The sequence below is a fragment of the Cherax quadricarinatus genome, chromosome 3 (genome assembly GCF_038502225.1).
Source record: "Cherax quadricarinatus isolate ZL_2023a chromosome 3, ASM3850222v1, whole genome shotgun sequence".
Classification (NCBI taxonomy): domain Eukaryota; kingdom Metazoa; phylum Arthropoda; class Malacostraca; order Decapoda; family Parastacidae; genus Cherax; species Cherax quadricarinatus.
The window spans coordinates 78,600,324-78,614,757 of NC_091294.1; the positions used below are offsets into that span (position 1 = coordinate 78,600,324).

General features: G+C 45.1%; 1 protein-coding gene across 1 annotated transcript in view; it reads right to left on the reverse strand.

Moving 5' to 3' along the window:
- Positions 1-1,865: 1,865 nt before the first annotated feature.
- The window catches only part of ush (Zinc finger protein ush), a 141,180-nt gene continuing 128,611 nt past the window's right edge, over positions 1,866-14,434 (reverse strand). The window contains exons 4-7 of the mRNA XM_070092928.1: positions 14,152-14,434; positions 12,615-12,762; positions 8,562-8,586; positions 1,866-8,224 (exon numbers count right to left, since the gene is read on the reverse strand). The exon at positions 14,152-14,434 is cut by the window's right edge and continues 9 nt beyond it. Of these exons, the coding sequence (XP_069949029.1) occupies positions 5,597-8,224; positions 8,562-8,586; positions 12,615-12,762; positions 14,152-14,434 (3,084 nt within the window). The 3' untranslated portion in view covers positions 1,866-5,596. The remainder of the gene's footprint in view (positions 8,225-8,561; positions 8,587-12,614; positions 12,763-14,151) is intronic.

Below are 14,434 nucleotides of genomic sequence, written 5' to 3' on the forward strand. Positions count from 1 at the left end.
GGACTGGTGTTGGTCACATCCTGGGTGTTAGTGGACTGGTGTGGGTCACATCCTGGGTGTTAGTGGACTGGTGTTGGTCACATCCTGGGTGTTAGTGGACTGGTGTGGGTCACATCCTGGGTGTTAGTGGACTGGTGTTGGTCATATCCTGTTTAGTGGACTGGTGTGCGTCGCATCCTGGGTGTTAGTGGACTGGTGTGGGTCATATCCTGGGTGTTAGTGGACTGGTGTGGTCACATCCTGGGTGTTAGTGGACTGGTGTGGGTCATATCCTGGGTGTTAGTGGACTGGTGTGGGTCACATCCTGGGTGTTAGTGGACTGGTGTTGGTCACATCCTGGGTGTTAGTGGACTGGTGTGGGTCATATCCTGGGTGTTAGTGGACTGGTGTGGGTCATATCCTGGGTGTTAGTGGACTGGTGTTGGTCACATCCTGGGTGTTAGTGGACTGGTGTGGGTCACATCCTGGGTGTTAGTGGACTGGTGTGGGTCATATCCTGGGTGTTAGTGGACTGGTGTGGGTCACATCCTGGGTGTTAGTGGACTGGTGTTGGTCACATCCTGGGTGTTAGTGGACTGGTGTGGGTCATATCCTGGGTGTTAGTGGACTGGTGTGGGTCACATCCTGGGTGTTAGTGGACTGGTGTTGGTCACATCCTGGGTGTTAGTGGACTGGTGTGGGTGGCATCCTGGGTGTTAGTGGACTGGTGTGGGTCACATCCTGGGTGTTAGTGGACTGGTGTGGGTCATATCCTGGGTGTTAGTGGACTGGTGTGGGTGGCATCCCGGGTGTTAGTGGACTGGTGTGGGTGGCATCCCGGGTGTTAGTAGACTGGTGTGGGTGGCATCCCGGGTGTTAGTGGACTGGTGTGGGTGGCATCCCGGGTGTTAGTGGACTGGTGTGGGTGGCATCCCGGGTGTTAGTGGACTGGTGTGGGTGGCATCCCGGGTGTTAGTGGACTGGTGTGGGTGGCATCCCGGGTGTTAGTGGACTGGTGTGGGTGGCATCCTGGGTGTTAGTGGACTGGTGTGGGTGGCATCCCGGGTGTTAGTGGACTGGTGTGGGTGGCATCCCGGGTGTTAGTGGACTGGTGTGGGTCACATCCTGGGTGTTAGTGGACTGGTGTGGGTGGCATCCTGGGTGTTAGTGGACTGGTGTGGGTGGCATCCAGGGTGTTAGTGGACTGGTGTGGGTCACATCCTGGGTGTTAGTGGACTGGTGTGGGTGGCATCCTGGGTGTTAGTGGACTGGTGTGGGTGGCATCCTGGGTGTTAGTGGACTGGTGTGGGTGGCATCCCGGGTGTTAGTTGACTGGTGTGGGTGGCATCCCGGGTGTTAGTGGACTGGTGTGGGTCACATCCTGGGTGTTAGTGGACTGGTGTGGGTGGCATCCTGGGTGTTAGTGGACTGGTGTGGGTGGCATCCCGGGTGTTAGTGGACTGGTGTGGGTCACATCCTGGGTGTTAGTGGACTGGTGTGGGTGGCATCCTGGTGGTGGTGTGGCATCCTGGGTGTTAGTGGACTGGTGTGGGTGGCATCCCGGGTGTTAGTGGACTGGTGTGGGTGGCATCCTGGGTGTTAGTGGACTGGTGTGGGTCACATCCTGGGTGTTAGTGGACTGGTGTGGGTGGCATCCCGGGTACTCACCTAGTTGAGGCTGCAGTCGTCTATAAAATGTATTTTTTTGTGAATATTTTTGGGTTCATGGAACGGATTAATTGTATTTCCATTATTTCTTATGGGAAATATTACTTCACTTTTCAAACTTTTCAAATTTAGAACTGACTCCTGGAACAGATTAAGTTCGATATTTGAGGTTCCACTGTACCTCAATTTAATTCAGAAAAATACACTAATAATACACATTTCCAAGATAAGATTTTTATTGACAAAGAATACATGAACATGTATACAGGTAATACACCTCCATGTATACAGATGATACACAGAGTGAGTATACATTGAGTTAATACACTTGTATGACAGATAGATGGGTAGATGCTCTTATAAGGTCCAACATATGCAGTCAGTTCTCTTATAAGGTCCACTGATTGTATATAGTGGAACTTTATATGAGAACTGCATATAGTGGGCCTTTTAAGAGAACTGACTGTATATAGTGGAACTTTATAAAGGAACTGACTGTAATAGTGGACCTTATAAGAGAACTGACTGTATACATTCACTGACCACCCACCAAATCTTCACTTACATATGGGACAAACGCACACACACGCACATGGAACAATTACGTACACACACACACGTCTACACAGTGTACACACACATATGGCTTGTTACTCCAAGCCGGTCACCCTTACTAACCCCCATGGTTTTTCAGTGGCTTAAACAATGGGAAAAGCCACTGTTCACAGCTAACCCATCCTAGAGAACTGTTCTCCATTGTTCAACATTGGAAAGTGTTCATTAGAGCTTTTTATGGGGCCTTTCAACTAGCTGCACTTCTTCAGGCACTTTCAATTTTTTTAAGGCCTTATTTCTCATTTAAAAATCAAACTGTCCCAGTTTGCAAAGTTTCTCTTCCAAATTCCATTTCATGGAGTTGAAAAATGAGCAGAATATTCCATTGTAGAGAAGAGTTCTCCTAAGAGAGTTGACTCTGCATTTCAATTTCTGTCTGAGGCTTTGTTCCACTGAAGAGGACCTCAGATGGAGGTTAAGATTATTTTCCACTTGTGGCTAGCTTCAACTCATATCAGCTGATTCACAAATGAAGTTGAAAATAGGCTTAATATTTGGGTTGATGGGAGAGACATTGTAGTAGAGATTGTGGTGGTGGTGGACAGTTCCACCAAGAGCAGACTTCTGTTCACGGTTGGACTGACCAATTCAGAGGATCCTGTCTGTTAGAAGGTCCTGCCTAGTCTAGGCATATTGGCATAGCCTACTTCCATTTCCATCCATCTACCATCAAGATGCAAGCATTGAAAAAGTTGAGAAAGTTGAAAGAGGGTCAATGGGTCAATGAGAACAGAAGTAATAAGGGGACCTGACCTCTTAACCTCATCTAAATTCTGTCTCTCTGTCTATGTATCTCTATATCTATCTGTATCAATCTCTATCTCTTACTCTCAGTTGGATGAAAATCAACCATCAGTTCCACAACAAGCAGATGAAGAATCAATCTTCTTTTGGTCCTTCGAACCAGATTGAGTCCTTCGTGCATACTTAATAATATAATGATAATTGTACTTATGACTTGAAATTATACCATGAGCTCTTTCAGGGCTCCCTCTCTGAATTGTGGGACAGTCATGAATTGTTGCAGCCATGGGAGTTTGGCTCTCAGTCACAGTAAGGTGGCCGGCTAAGCAGAGATTGAGTATCGGATGATTGAGTATGGGGGTAAATGGCACTCTGGCCAATGGTGCACAGATTGAGTTTGATTATTATTGGGCATTTTGATATGGGCGGGTCTACTCATGGTCTACCGGGTCCATCTTGTGGCTGGCAGCAGATGGAGATGAAGTTGATTTGGCTGGGAAGTGGAAAGGAGAGGATCTGGAGGAACCAGTGCTGTTCTGATCTAGATTGTTCCCCTGTTATTGCTGCAGAAAAGTTTGCTAGCAAAGGCCTCTGTCTGCTGATTGCAGATTGTTTGACCCGGTGGATTGCATCCATACTTCTGTATCAACTGTAAAATATTTATGCACTAGTGCAGACTCCTGACAAAGTGCTGACCACATGAGAGGCCTAGAGCTGCAGCCCACCTTGCCTCACATCTCTTGACATTTAGGTTTGTGACAGGCTCTTGATTCAAGGACCCCCAATGGGCTTAGAGTATTATAGGGGGCCCTGATAACCCTGGTAGCCCAAGTTTAGGCCAGATTCTTTTCAAATTGCCTGGTCAACCCACCTATTGCTGCCAGTAGGCCTATGAGAAGTTAGAAACACGACTAGACAACATCTTCACCTCTCTTAGATGACTACTTACAGGTTTCTCTCATACTATGACAAAGAAATTATCATCAGTCCGTTAGTTTTCACAAAGAGTCAGTCTCTGTAGCATTAATGGGCATCAATAGGTGATCAGTTCCTAGTTAGGGAACTGATCACCTACTATCAAGGCTGAGGGACTGAACACCTCCTATCAAGGCTGAGGAACTGATTACCTCCTATCAAGGCTGAGGGACTGACCCTCATCCTATCAAAGCTGAGGGACTGACCCCCTCCTATCAAGGCTGAGGAACTGACCACCTATCAAGACTGAGGGACAGACCACCTCCCATTAAGGCTGAGGCACTGACCTCCTCCTATCAGGGCTGAGGAACTGATGACCTCCTCCTATCAAGGCTGAGGGACTGAACACCACTTCCAATAAAGGCCGAGGGACTAATCCCCCTCCTATCAAGGCTGAGGGACTGACCACCTTCTCCTATCAAGGCTGAGGGACTGACCCCCTCCTATCAAGACTAAGGGACTGACCGAAGAAGTCAGGTTTCAGCAGAAAGACTGCTTCAAAACTGACACAAATCTATCATTGATTCTGTCCTGGACAGACAGATCACTCTGCTGGCCTCGAACTGTCGTCCGCGGTCGACATGCAAGTCGCTAGTGACGAATTTATGAACACAGAGTTGCACTAACGAACATGGAATGAGCATCAACCTGTTTGATAATTGCCTACACTACACAGTCTCAAAAAGAACATTTGCGGACACGATCATGCAGAAAAAGAATAGCAATAGTCTAGTTGCTCAGTAGACATCCATTTGACTATAAAACATATATATATATTTTTATATAAATAGTATTTCAAATTCTCTATTTGTGGTATATTTTATACTCGAGTACTAGCAACTAGCACAGGTTAGTGTAAGGGGACCAAGACTAACATCTGTATGTACATTTGATATGGCATTAAGGTGTTGTCTGGTCCAGTATTATGTACAGCTAAAGCTTGGCTTGTACCCTGTTAGGAGGGCGACATAGTTCAGTATACAGTGTTAAGTGGATAAGACACACAGCAATACATTGGTATGCCCAGGATGACACATTTTTCACCTGCAGGTAAGGATTTTTCAGTCAAATATAGGCAGATATAAAGCCATGAGGGCCGGGCGTGGAGAGGTTATCAGTCCCTCAGTCTTGAATAGGTGGTAAGTTTCTTGGTGTAGGGACTGACAGCCTCAGAGTCGCCCCTCCAGGTCTTCTACTGTCTCCACAGATATAACTGCCTGTATGTGGTTGAGATTGCTTGCTATGCAAGTGGAAATGATTGACAATAAGGCTATCCAAGTATTGCTTGTGAATTTGTTCATCTAGGAAGGTGTTATCTGATATTCTTCAAGAATTGATGATTCTAGGAACTGAGGTCACCCTCTCCTTCCTTGGATCAAATCTGATTGCCTCCTCATCCCCAGGGTGCTGTACATACCCCTCAGGGTTTAGCCCTTCCCTCCATAAATACACTTGGCTTGCTTCAAATGACTCAGCAAATTGGGAAGCAATATGGTGAATCCACCAGGCCACCTTGGCTCCATAGATATTTCAATGGCCTATCATGGCCCCACAGACATTGCAATGGGCCACCATGGCCCCACAGATGCTGCAACGACACAGAATATTGCACTGGTCACTGTACTGCAGTCTCTGGAGGTGTAGTTGACTCTGGTTTTGAGCAATAAAATCTCTTATGTGCCAAGAACGACTCTGTGTAGGAGAATGTGATGTTGCAGGCTTTACAATAGCGGGGGACGTCAGCACCACTGGATGATCCGCTGCCTGCAACTTCCGTGGTTGATTCATTGTCCATCATTGGAGAATGTGGATTGGTTGGAGTAGTGTGGATCTTATCCTCAAATTCCTCCACTTCAAGTTTAACCTCCGGTTCCAGCTTGACAGCAGGTAGTGGAGGAGAGCTAATGGGGTTTCCATTCTCTACTGGGTCACGTCTCTCTGCATCCTCTGTAGAAGAAGCCTCGGTGGATGCTGCAACATGGCCTTCAAGTAGTGCCTGGAGGTCCTGCGTCAACTTGGCATCAAAGCCAACTTTGTGCACCAGTGCTAAGTGCCTCGCCAAGTTGCTGCGATATGGTGCAATGAATGGACAGAAGTGGCAGGAAATGGGCTGGTCAGAGCACTCTGCAACTCCCTCTGCCAGGAGAGCAGACAGTGTAGGGTTCTCCAGGATGACCCTAGGCAGGTCAGCCACTCCCTGGGCTTCTGCTGCCCTCCGGCTGCCATCATCTTCGTCCAGAATGCAGGAGATGAAGTTCTCTTCTTGGAGGTCGTTGGTCCGTTTCTCAAAGTGCATTCGGATGTGTGTGCGCATCCCTCGCAGTGTGTTGCCACGGTAACCACAGATGGTACAGCGGAAGCCTTTGATTCCAGCGTGTGTTTCAAGGTGTTTCTGAGCAGCTGCAGCAGTGGGGGAAATAATGGGGCAGCAGGGGCATTTCCACCCATGTGAAGGGGCAGGGGAGGGAGTCATGCACCGATGAGCTGCCTGTAAGGTCTCAGGCATGGCACAGCGGCACCTGGGGCATCGCCACAGGCCTTTAGTCACTCCTTCTTCCCCAGATGCCCCTTCACGCTTGGGGCAGTAATAAGTCTGGTGAGCCTTTAAGTTATCTGGTGAGGTGAATTTGATGCCGCAAGCTGTGCAGATGAATTGCAACAAGGGCTTACTAGGTTTTGCTGCTTCTTTTGAAACAGAAACTGCCGCTTTGGCATTGCATGGTGCTGCTACATCAGGGGCAGGTGTGGGTGAGCCTCTGGAGGTACCAGCACCGGCCTCACCAGCCAGTGTTGCAGCTGCTGGACTCTTGTTGCTTGTACGGCGGTCGTCGTCTCGGCTTCCCGGCCTTGCAGCACAGTAATGCCTCTTGTGCACTTGCAAATTTTCCTCTTTATAAAAGACAATGTTGCACTCATTGCACTTGGCTTCCCCCTGCTTGACGATAACTGGGGCACTGGGTATGGGTGCCAAGCCATTCATGAGCAAATCTGAGTTGAGTAACTTTAGAGCTAGCTCTGGGGGGACACCTTGTAGCCCCTGAGCTAGAGACATACCCCCCAAGCTTTCCAGGCTTGCTAGAAGGCTTGGGAAGCCAGGGGGTAGCTGGGGTAGACCCGGGACCTGAGGTTGCTGCCCAGGGGAACGAGCAGAAGTGGAAGGTCTTGGGGAATCGGGTAGACCTCGTGGCGATCCTATAGTTGGTGCTGCGGATGCCGGACGAGGCGACCGCGGAGCAGACTGTCCATCCGTTTCACTCGATGGTGAAGGCCGAGGTGGAGAGGCCAACAACTTTCCCTCAAACTCCCCAGCATTGTAGGATGACCCTGGATGCAACTTAGGGACAGGCGACTTAGTCGGGGTGTTGACCTCCCGATTCTCCTTCTCATCATCGCTCAACAAGTCCGTCTTGACTGTCAACTTTGGTCGTTTGGTAGTTAGGTCCAGCGGGCACTCACCTTCCCCGCGTCTCTTTCCTGATGCCTCTCCATTCCCAGATTTCACCTTTGACTCATCTTTGGGACTCTGCTTTGGGGGTAAACTTTGATTTAATTGTGGAGATGTCTGGGGAGGGATGCTGCGGGCGGGAGATGCTCCCCTGGTACCAGCAGATGGGGAGAGCATTGGGGGTGGCACTTGCCCAGTAAGTGACCCTGGGGAAAGTGGCTGCACTTGCCCATTAGGGAGAACCACTGCTGCTCCAGCCTGGGGTAGCACATGAGGAGGCAGTAGCTGTGCCCCTGCCACTAGTGAATATGGCACTAGCAGTATGGGGTTGGTGGGGAGTGCCAGGATTGGCTGGCCACTTCCTGCTGCGGCACTGACCATCCCGGCTAAAGTGCTGACAGTGCTGGCACTTGCATCCTCCCTTGCAGGACTCTTGTTCCCACCTTTCAAAACATGACGAGTCTGGCAATAGTGAGTCTTATGAACACGGAATGTCTTCACAGACGAGAATTGAATATCGCAATCAGAACAGTAGCGATCTGTGGCCCTCGTGTCCCCCAGGGGGCCCTGAGATGAGGGTCCTGACCCCTGAGGGCTGGCACTAGCCTTAGCAAGGTCATCTGGGCTGGTGTGGATGTTCATGTGGCCATTAAGGCTGAGTTTGTGGGTGGTGGTGTAAGGGCAGTGTGGACACCTCAGCATCCGGTCGGAATCTTCATCTCCTCCGGCCTCACTCCGCGGGCTGATGCCAGAAGGAGATGTCCTCATTTCCTTATTAACTCCATCACTTTCTGTAAGTAATAAATTTCTTTAAGTACAGGTACACATAAATACAGGTGCACTAATTAATGTATGTATTAACATGTATGGAAATTACCCACCAGGATAACCCCAAAAAAATCAGGCCTAGTGACCTATTCTACCAGGATAACTCAAAAAAGTCAGACCTAGTGACTTATCCCACCAGGATATCCCCAAAAAATCAGACCTAGTGACTTATCCCACCAGGATAACCTAACCTGTTCTACCAGGATAACTCCAAAAAGTCAAACCTAGTGACTTATCCCACCAGGATAACCCCAAAAAAATCAGACCTAGTGACTTATCCTACCAGTGTTCGCATCGCTATTGGGCCGTGTGGACGTGCTGCGCAGTAGCTCCTGATTGAGTTGGCATTTGCGCAGTGTTGACGTGTACTTGGCTCTGTGAAGACCTGTTTGCGCGCTCTCTAGAATTGAAGCAAGATGCCCTCCATCGAGCAACTTTACCAACAGCTTAAGGAAGAATTGAGGTTGGCGAATTTGGAAATTCGGCGATTGACCGAGGAGAACAAGAAGATTCGTAGTAGTCCTCCTGTTTTGAGTCCTCAGGTCAAGAAGGGAAACTGGTCAGTGGCTGGACAGCAGGGAAAGAAGTTGACGATCAAGAAGACGAATGGAAAGGTAGAAACGATGAAGAAGAAAGAGACTGCCGTGGAAACTGTTGTGGAAACATCCAATACATTCTCAGTGCTACCCGACGAATGTGAGTTGACTACTGGGAACGACACGACGAAAGACATTAAGGAAGGTAAGAATATTGTTGTTGTTGGGGATAGCCAAGTTAGGTATATGGATAGGGCGTTCTGCTTGAAGGACAGGAGTAGGAGACAGAGAGTTTGCTTTCCTGGGGCTGGGATGGAGGATATTGTTAGCCGTCTGGATGACATCATGAGAGGTAATGGGAGCAATCCTATTATCTGTCTCAGTGCTGGAGGCAACGATGTTGGCAGACGTAGGAGTGAGGACCTGATTAGCAGGTATAGGTCAGCAATAGAAATAATTAGAAGTAAGGGTGGGAACCCTCTCATATGTGGTATTTTGCCAAGGAGGGGAGTTGGAAGTGAATGGTTGTCCAGGGCAATTGGTGTCAATTGCTGGCTGGACAAATACTGTAAGGAAAATGCGGTAACATTCATTGACAACTGGGACCTCTTCTATGGCAGAAATGACATGTATGCTAGGGATGGGGTTCACTTATCTAGGTGTGGGGTGGGAGCACTGGCAACTGCAGTGGAGGGAGCAGTTAGGACTTTAAACTAGGAATAGTTAGTGGTATGGGTTTTGGCAGGAAAACAGTGAAGTCCCAGTGTAGTAATATTACGAGTTCTAGGGGAACTAGTAATAATAAGAACGAGATAGATATTGAAAAGCCAGGGACCTTGGGTGATAAAGACGGTAATAGGTTTAGTAGAAAAATAGAAATGAGCAGGAAGGGTAAAGAGAAAGGAGAGTCTTTCAATGTTTATTATGCTAATTGCCGTAGTGCTAGGAATAAGATGGACGAGTTGAGATTAGTTGCTAGTGTAGGTAACATTGATGTATTTGCCTTAACTGAGACGTGGTTTAATTCAAAAAGTCGGGACATGCCTGCGGAATGTCATATTCAGGGTTTTAAATTGTTCCAAGAAGATAGAAGTATTGGGGGGGGGGGGCGCGGTGGCATTGTACGTCCGAGATCGCTTGAACTGTTGCATAAAAACGGGTATTAAGTCTGAAGTAACACATACAGAGTCTGTTTGGATAGAATTTTCAGAGGGGCATGAAAAACTGATTTTAGGAGTGATATACCGTCCCCCTAACTTAGATAGGGACCAAGGGAAACTACTATGGGAGGAAATTGTTAAGGCCACAAGGCACGATAATGTAGTAATTCTAGGAGACTTTAACTTTAGTCATGTTGATTGGAATTTCTTGACTGGGAATTTAGAATCGTACGACTTCTTAGAAGTATTTCAGGATTGTTTTTTGAAGCAGTTTGTGACAGAACCTACAAGGGGAAATAACCTGCTTGACTTAGTTATGGCAAACAATGAATCCCTTGTTAATAATTTAGAAATTTCAGAGGAACTGGGTGCTAGCGACCACAAATCAATTACATTTAGCATTGAATGGAAGTACGATAGTAGCGATAACTCAGTAACAGTCCCAGATTTTCGCTTAGCAGATTACGATGGGCTTAAAGAACACTTATCATCTGTTGACTGGGGTAACGAAGAGAGCTATCAATATGACAGTTTTCTGAACACTATACATGCTGCTCAAAGAGCGTTTATCCCATATAAAGAAATTAGATCAAATAGAAATGACCCAAAATGGATGAATAATAGGCTCAAATATCTACTAGGGCATAAGAAAGGAATTTATAGGCGTATCAAAAGAGGTGAGGGTCATCTTATGAATCAGTATATTGACATTAAGAGGGACATTAAAAAGGGGATAAGAAAAGCTAAAAGGGACTATGAAATTAAAGTTGCTAGGGATTCTAAAACTAACCCAAAAAGTTTTTTCCAGGTCTATAGAACAAAAGTTAGAGATAAGATAGGTCCCCTTAAAAATAACTATGGGCACCTTACTGACAATGAGAATGAAATGTGCTTGATTTTAAATAATTATTTTCTCTCAGTTTTTACACAGGAAGACACTAACAATATTCCAGTAATTAATTTTTACAGTGGGCTAGAAGAAGATAAATTATGTAACATCACAGTCACTAGTGAGATGGTTGTGAGGCAGATAGACAGACTGAAGCAAAATAAGTCGCCGGGTCCTGATGAGGTTTTTTCAAGGGTTCTTAAGGAATGCAAAATGGAACTCTGTGAACCATTAACTAATATTTTTAATTTATCTCTTCAAACAGGTGTAGTGTCTGATATGTGGAAGATGGCTAATGTAACTCCTATTTTTAAAACAGGGGACAAGTCGTTACCGTCAAATTACCGCCCAATAAGCCTGACCTCAATTGTAGGCAAATTACTAGAGTCAATTATAGCTGAGATTATAAGAAGCCATCTCGATAAGCATAGCTTGATTAATGATACTCAGCATGGATTCACAAGAGGCCGGTCTTGTCTAACTAATTTATTAACTTTCTTCAGTAAAGCTTTTGAGGCTGTTGACCACAATAAAGAATTTGATATTATTTACTTAGATTTTAGTAAGGCTTTTGATAGAGTTCCGCACCATAGACTGTTAAAGAAAGTGGCAGCCCATGGCATTGGGGGAAAAGTGCTCTCGTGGATCGAGTCATGGCTCACTGACAGGAAGCAGAGAGTGTCCATAAATGGGGTTAAATCCGAGTGGGGATCTGTAACAAGTGGCGTTCCACAGGGATCAGTCTTGGGCCCGTTGTTGTTTATAATATATATCAATGATCTTGATGAGGGAATTACTAGTGATATGAGCAAATTCGCCGATGACACAAAGATAGGTAGGATAATTGATTCAAACGTAGATGTTAGGGAACTTCAGGAGGACTTAAACAAACTCTATTCTTGGTCAGAAAAGTGGCAGATGCAGTTCAATGTAGATAAGTGCAAGGTTCTGAAGCTTGGGAGTGCCCATAACCCTAGTACTTATAAATTAAATGATGTAGAACTTAGCCATACAGATTGCGAAAAGGACTTGGGGGTTATGGTGAGCAGCAACCTTAAACCAAGACAGCAATGCCTAAGCGTACGTAATAAGGCAAATAGATTACTGGGATTTATATCAAGAAGTGTAAGCAACAGAAGTCCAGAGGTCATACTGCAGCTTTATACATCATTAGTAAGGCCTCACCTTGATTATGCAGCTCAGTTCTGGTCTCCGTATTACAAAATGGACATAAATTCGTTAGAAAACATTCAGCGTAGGATGACTAAATTAATACATAGCATCAGAAATCTTCCTTATGAAGAAAGATTGAAGACTCTTAAGTTACATTCACTTGTTAGACGAAGAATGAGGGGAGACCTGATCGAAGTGTATAAGTGGAAGATAGGTATTAATAAAGGGGATATTAATAAGGTCTTGAGGATGTCTCTCCAAGAGAGAACCCGCAGTAATGGATTTAAATTAGATAAGTTTAGATTTAGAAAGGACATAGGAAAGTATTGGTTTGGAAATAGGGTAGTTGATGAGTGGAACAGTCTACCTAGTTGGGTTATTGAGGCTAGGACTTTGGGTAGTTTCAAATCTAGGTTGGATAAGTACATGAGTGGGAAGGGTTGGATTTGAGTGGGACTTTCACATCAGAGCTTATTTCTTGGGTAGCATTGAAAATTGGGTTGGGTAAATGTTTTGTTAGTGGGATGAATTGTAAAGGACCTGCCTAGTATGGGCCAGCAGGCCTCCTGCAGTGTTCCTCCTTTCTTATGTTCTTATGTTACATGCGATGGGCGTCCAGGTTACTGGCACTACTGAACCTGATACCACACACACAGGTGGTGCCACCGTCACCACTGGAGGGGGTGGCACTGCTGCCCGGCAGGGCACTGCCCCCCATGCTCCCCAGGCCTGATGCCAAGCTCACCACCGCTGTAAAAAGTGCAAGTTCAGAGGTGGTTTTTAGGCCTATGCTTCACAGCCTCAGAGAAATATTACTTTACCCTGAGATAAGTAATTTTCTTCTGTGTTGAAAGGGAAATTTGAACTTTGAAAGGGAAATTTGAACTTTGAAAGGGAAATTTGAACTTTGAAAGGGAAATTTGAACTTTGAAAGGGAAATTTGAACTTTGAAAGGGAAATTTGAACTTTGAAAGACAAATTTGAACTTTGAAAGACAAATTTGAACTTTGAAAGACAAATTTGAACTTTGAAAGACAAATTTGAACTTTGAAAGGGAACTTTGAACTTTGAAAGACAAATTTGAACTTTGAAAGACAAATTTGAGCTTTGAAAGACATATTTGAACTTTGAAAGACAAATTTGAACTTTGAAAGACAAATTTGAACTTTGAAAGATAAATTTGAACTTTGAAAGACAAATTTGAACTTTGAAAGACAAATTTGAACTTTGAAAGACAAATTTGAACTTTGAAAGATAAATTTGAACTTTGAAAGACAAATTTGAACTTTGAAAGACAAATTTGAACTTTGAAAGACAAATTTGAACTTTGAAAGACATATTTGAACTTTGAAAGACAAATTTGAACTTTGAAAGACAAATTTGAACTTTGAAAGATAAATTTGAACTTTGAAAGACAAATTTGAACTTTGAAAGATAAATTTGAACTTTGAAAGACAAATTTGAACTTTGAAAGATAAATTTGAACTTTGAAAGACAAATTTGAACTTTGAAAGACAAATTTGAACTTTGAAAGACAAATTTGAACTTTGAAAGACAAATTTGAACTTTGAAAGATAAATTTGAACTTTGAAAGATAAATTTGAACTTTGAAAGACAAATTTGAACTTTGAAAGACAAATTTGAACTTTGAAAGACTAATTTGAACTTTGAAAGACAAATTTGAACTTTGAAAGACAAATTTGAACTTTGAAAGACAAATTTGAGCTTTGAAAGCAAAAACATGAACTTTAAATGCAACTTTTCGATCATTTTTCATTAAACTTTTCGATCATTTCAGCCATTTTTTTTGAACATTTCCAACGTTTCTTGCACACATTTCAAGCAACTTTTTGTCGATTTCGGGCAACATTTTGAACTTTTCATTAACCTTTCGAACTTTTCGATCATTTCATGCAACATTTCGACCAATTCAGGCAACATTTCAAACTTTTCAGGCAACATTTCGGCCATTTCAGGCAACATTTCAAGCTTTTCAGGCAACATTTCGGTCATTTCAGGCAACATTTCGACCTTTTCAGGCAACATTTCAAACTTTTCAGGCAACATTTAGACCATTTCAGGCAACATTTCGAAATTTTCGAGCATTTCAGTCAACCTTTCAAACTTTTCAGGACGTACCAGGAGCTAGACGGTGGAGTGCAGGCAGCATAGAGAGGAGAGGCAGTCCTTGGATCATGGAGGTCAACTGTTGCCTGGCGGCCTCTACCTCAGCTGAGAGGGTAGTGTGGGCGTGGGTGGGCGTGTGGGTGTGGGTGGGCGTGGTATGAGCATGGGTGGGGGTGGTGTGAGTGTGGGTGGGGGTGGTGGGGGCGTGGGTGGGGGGTGAGGGGGTACAGGCCTCCTCCTTCATGGTAGAAGGGGTGGGTGGGGGGGGTTGTGTAGGGGGGGTTGTTGACCTCTC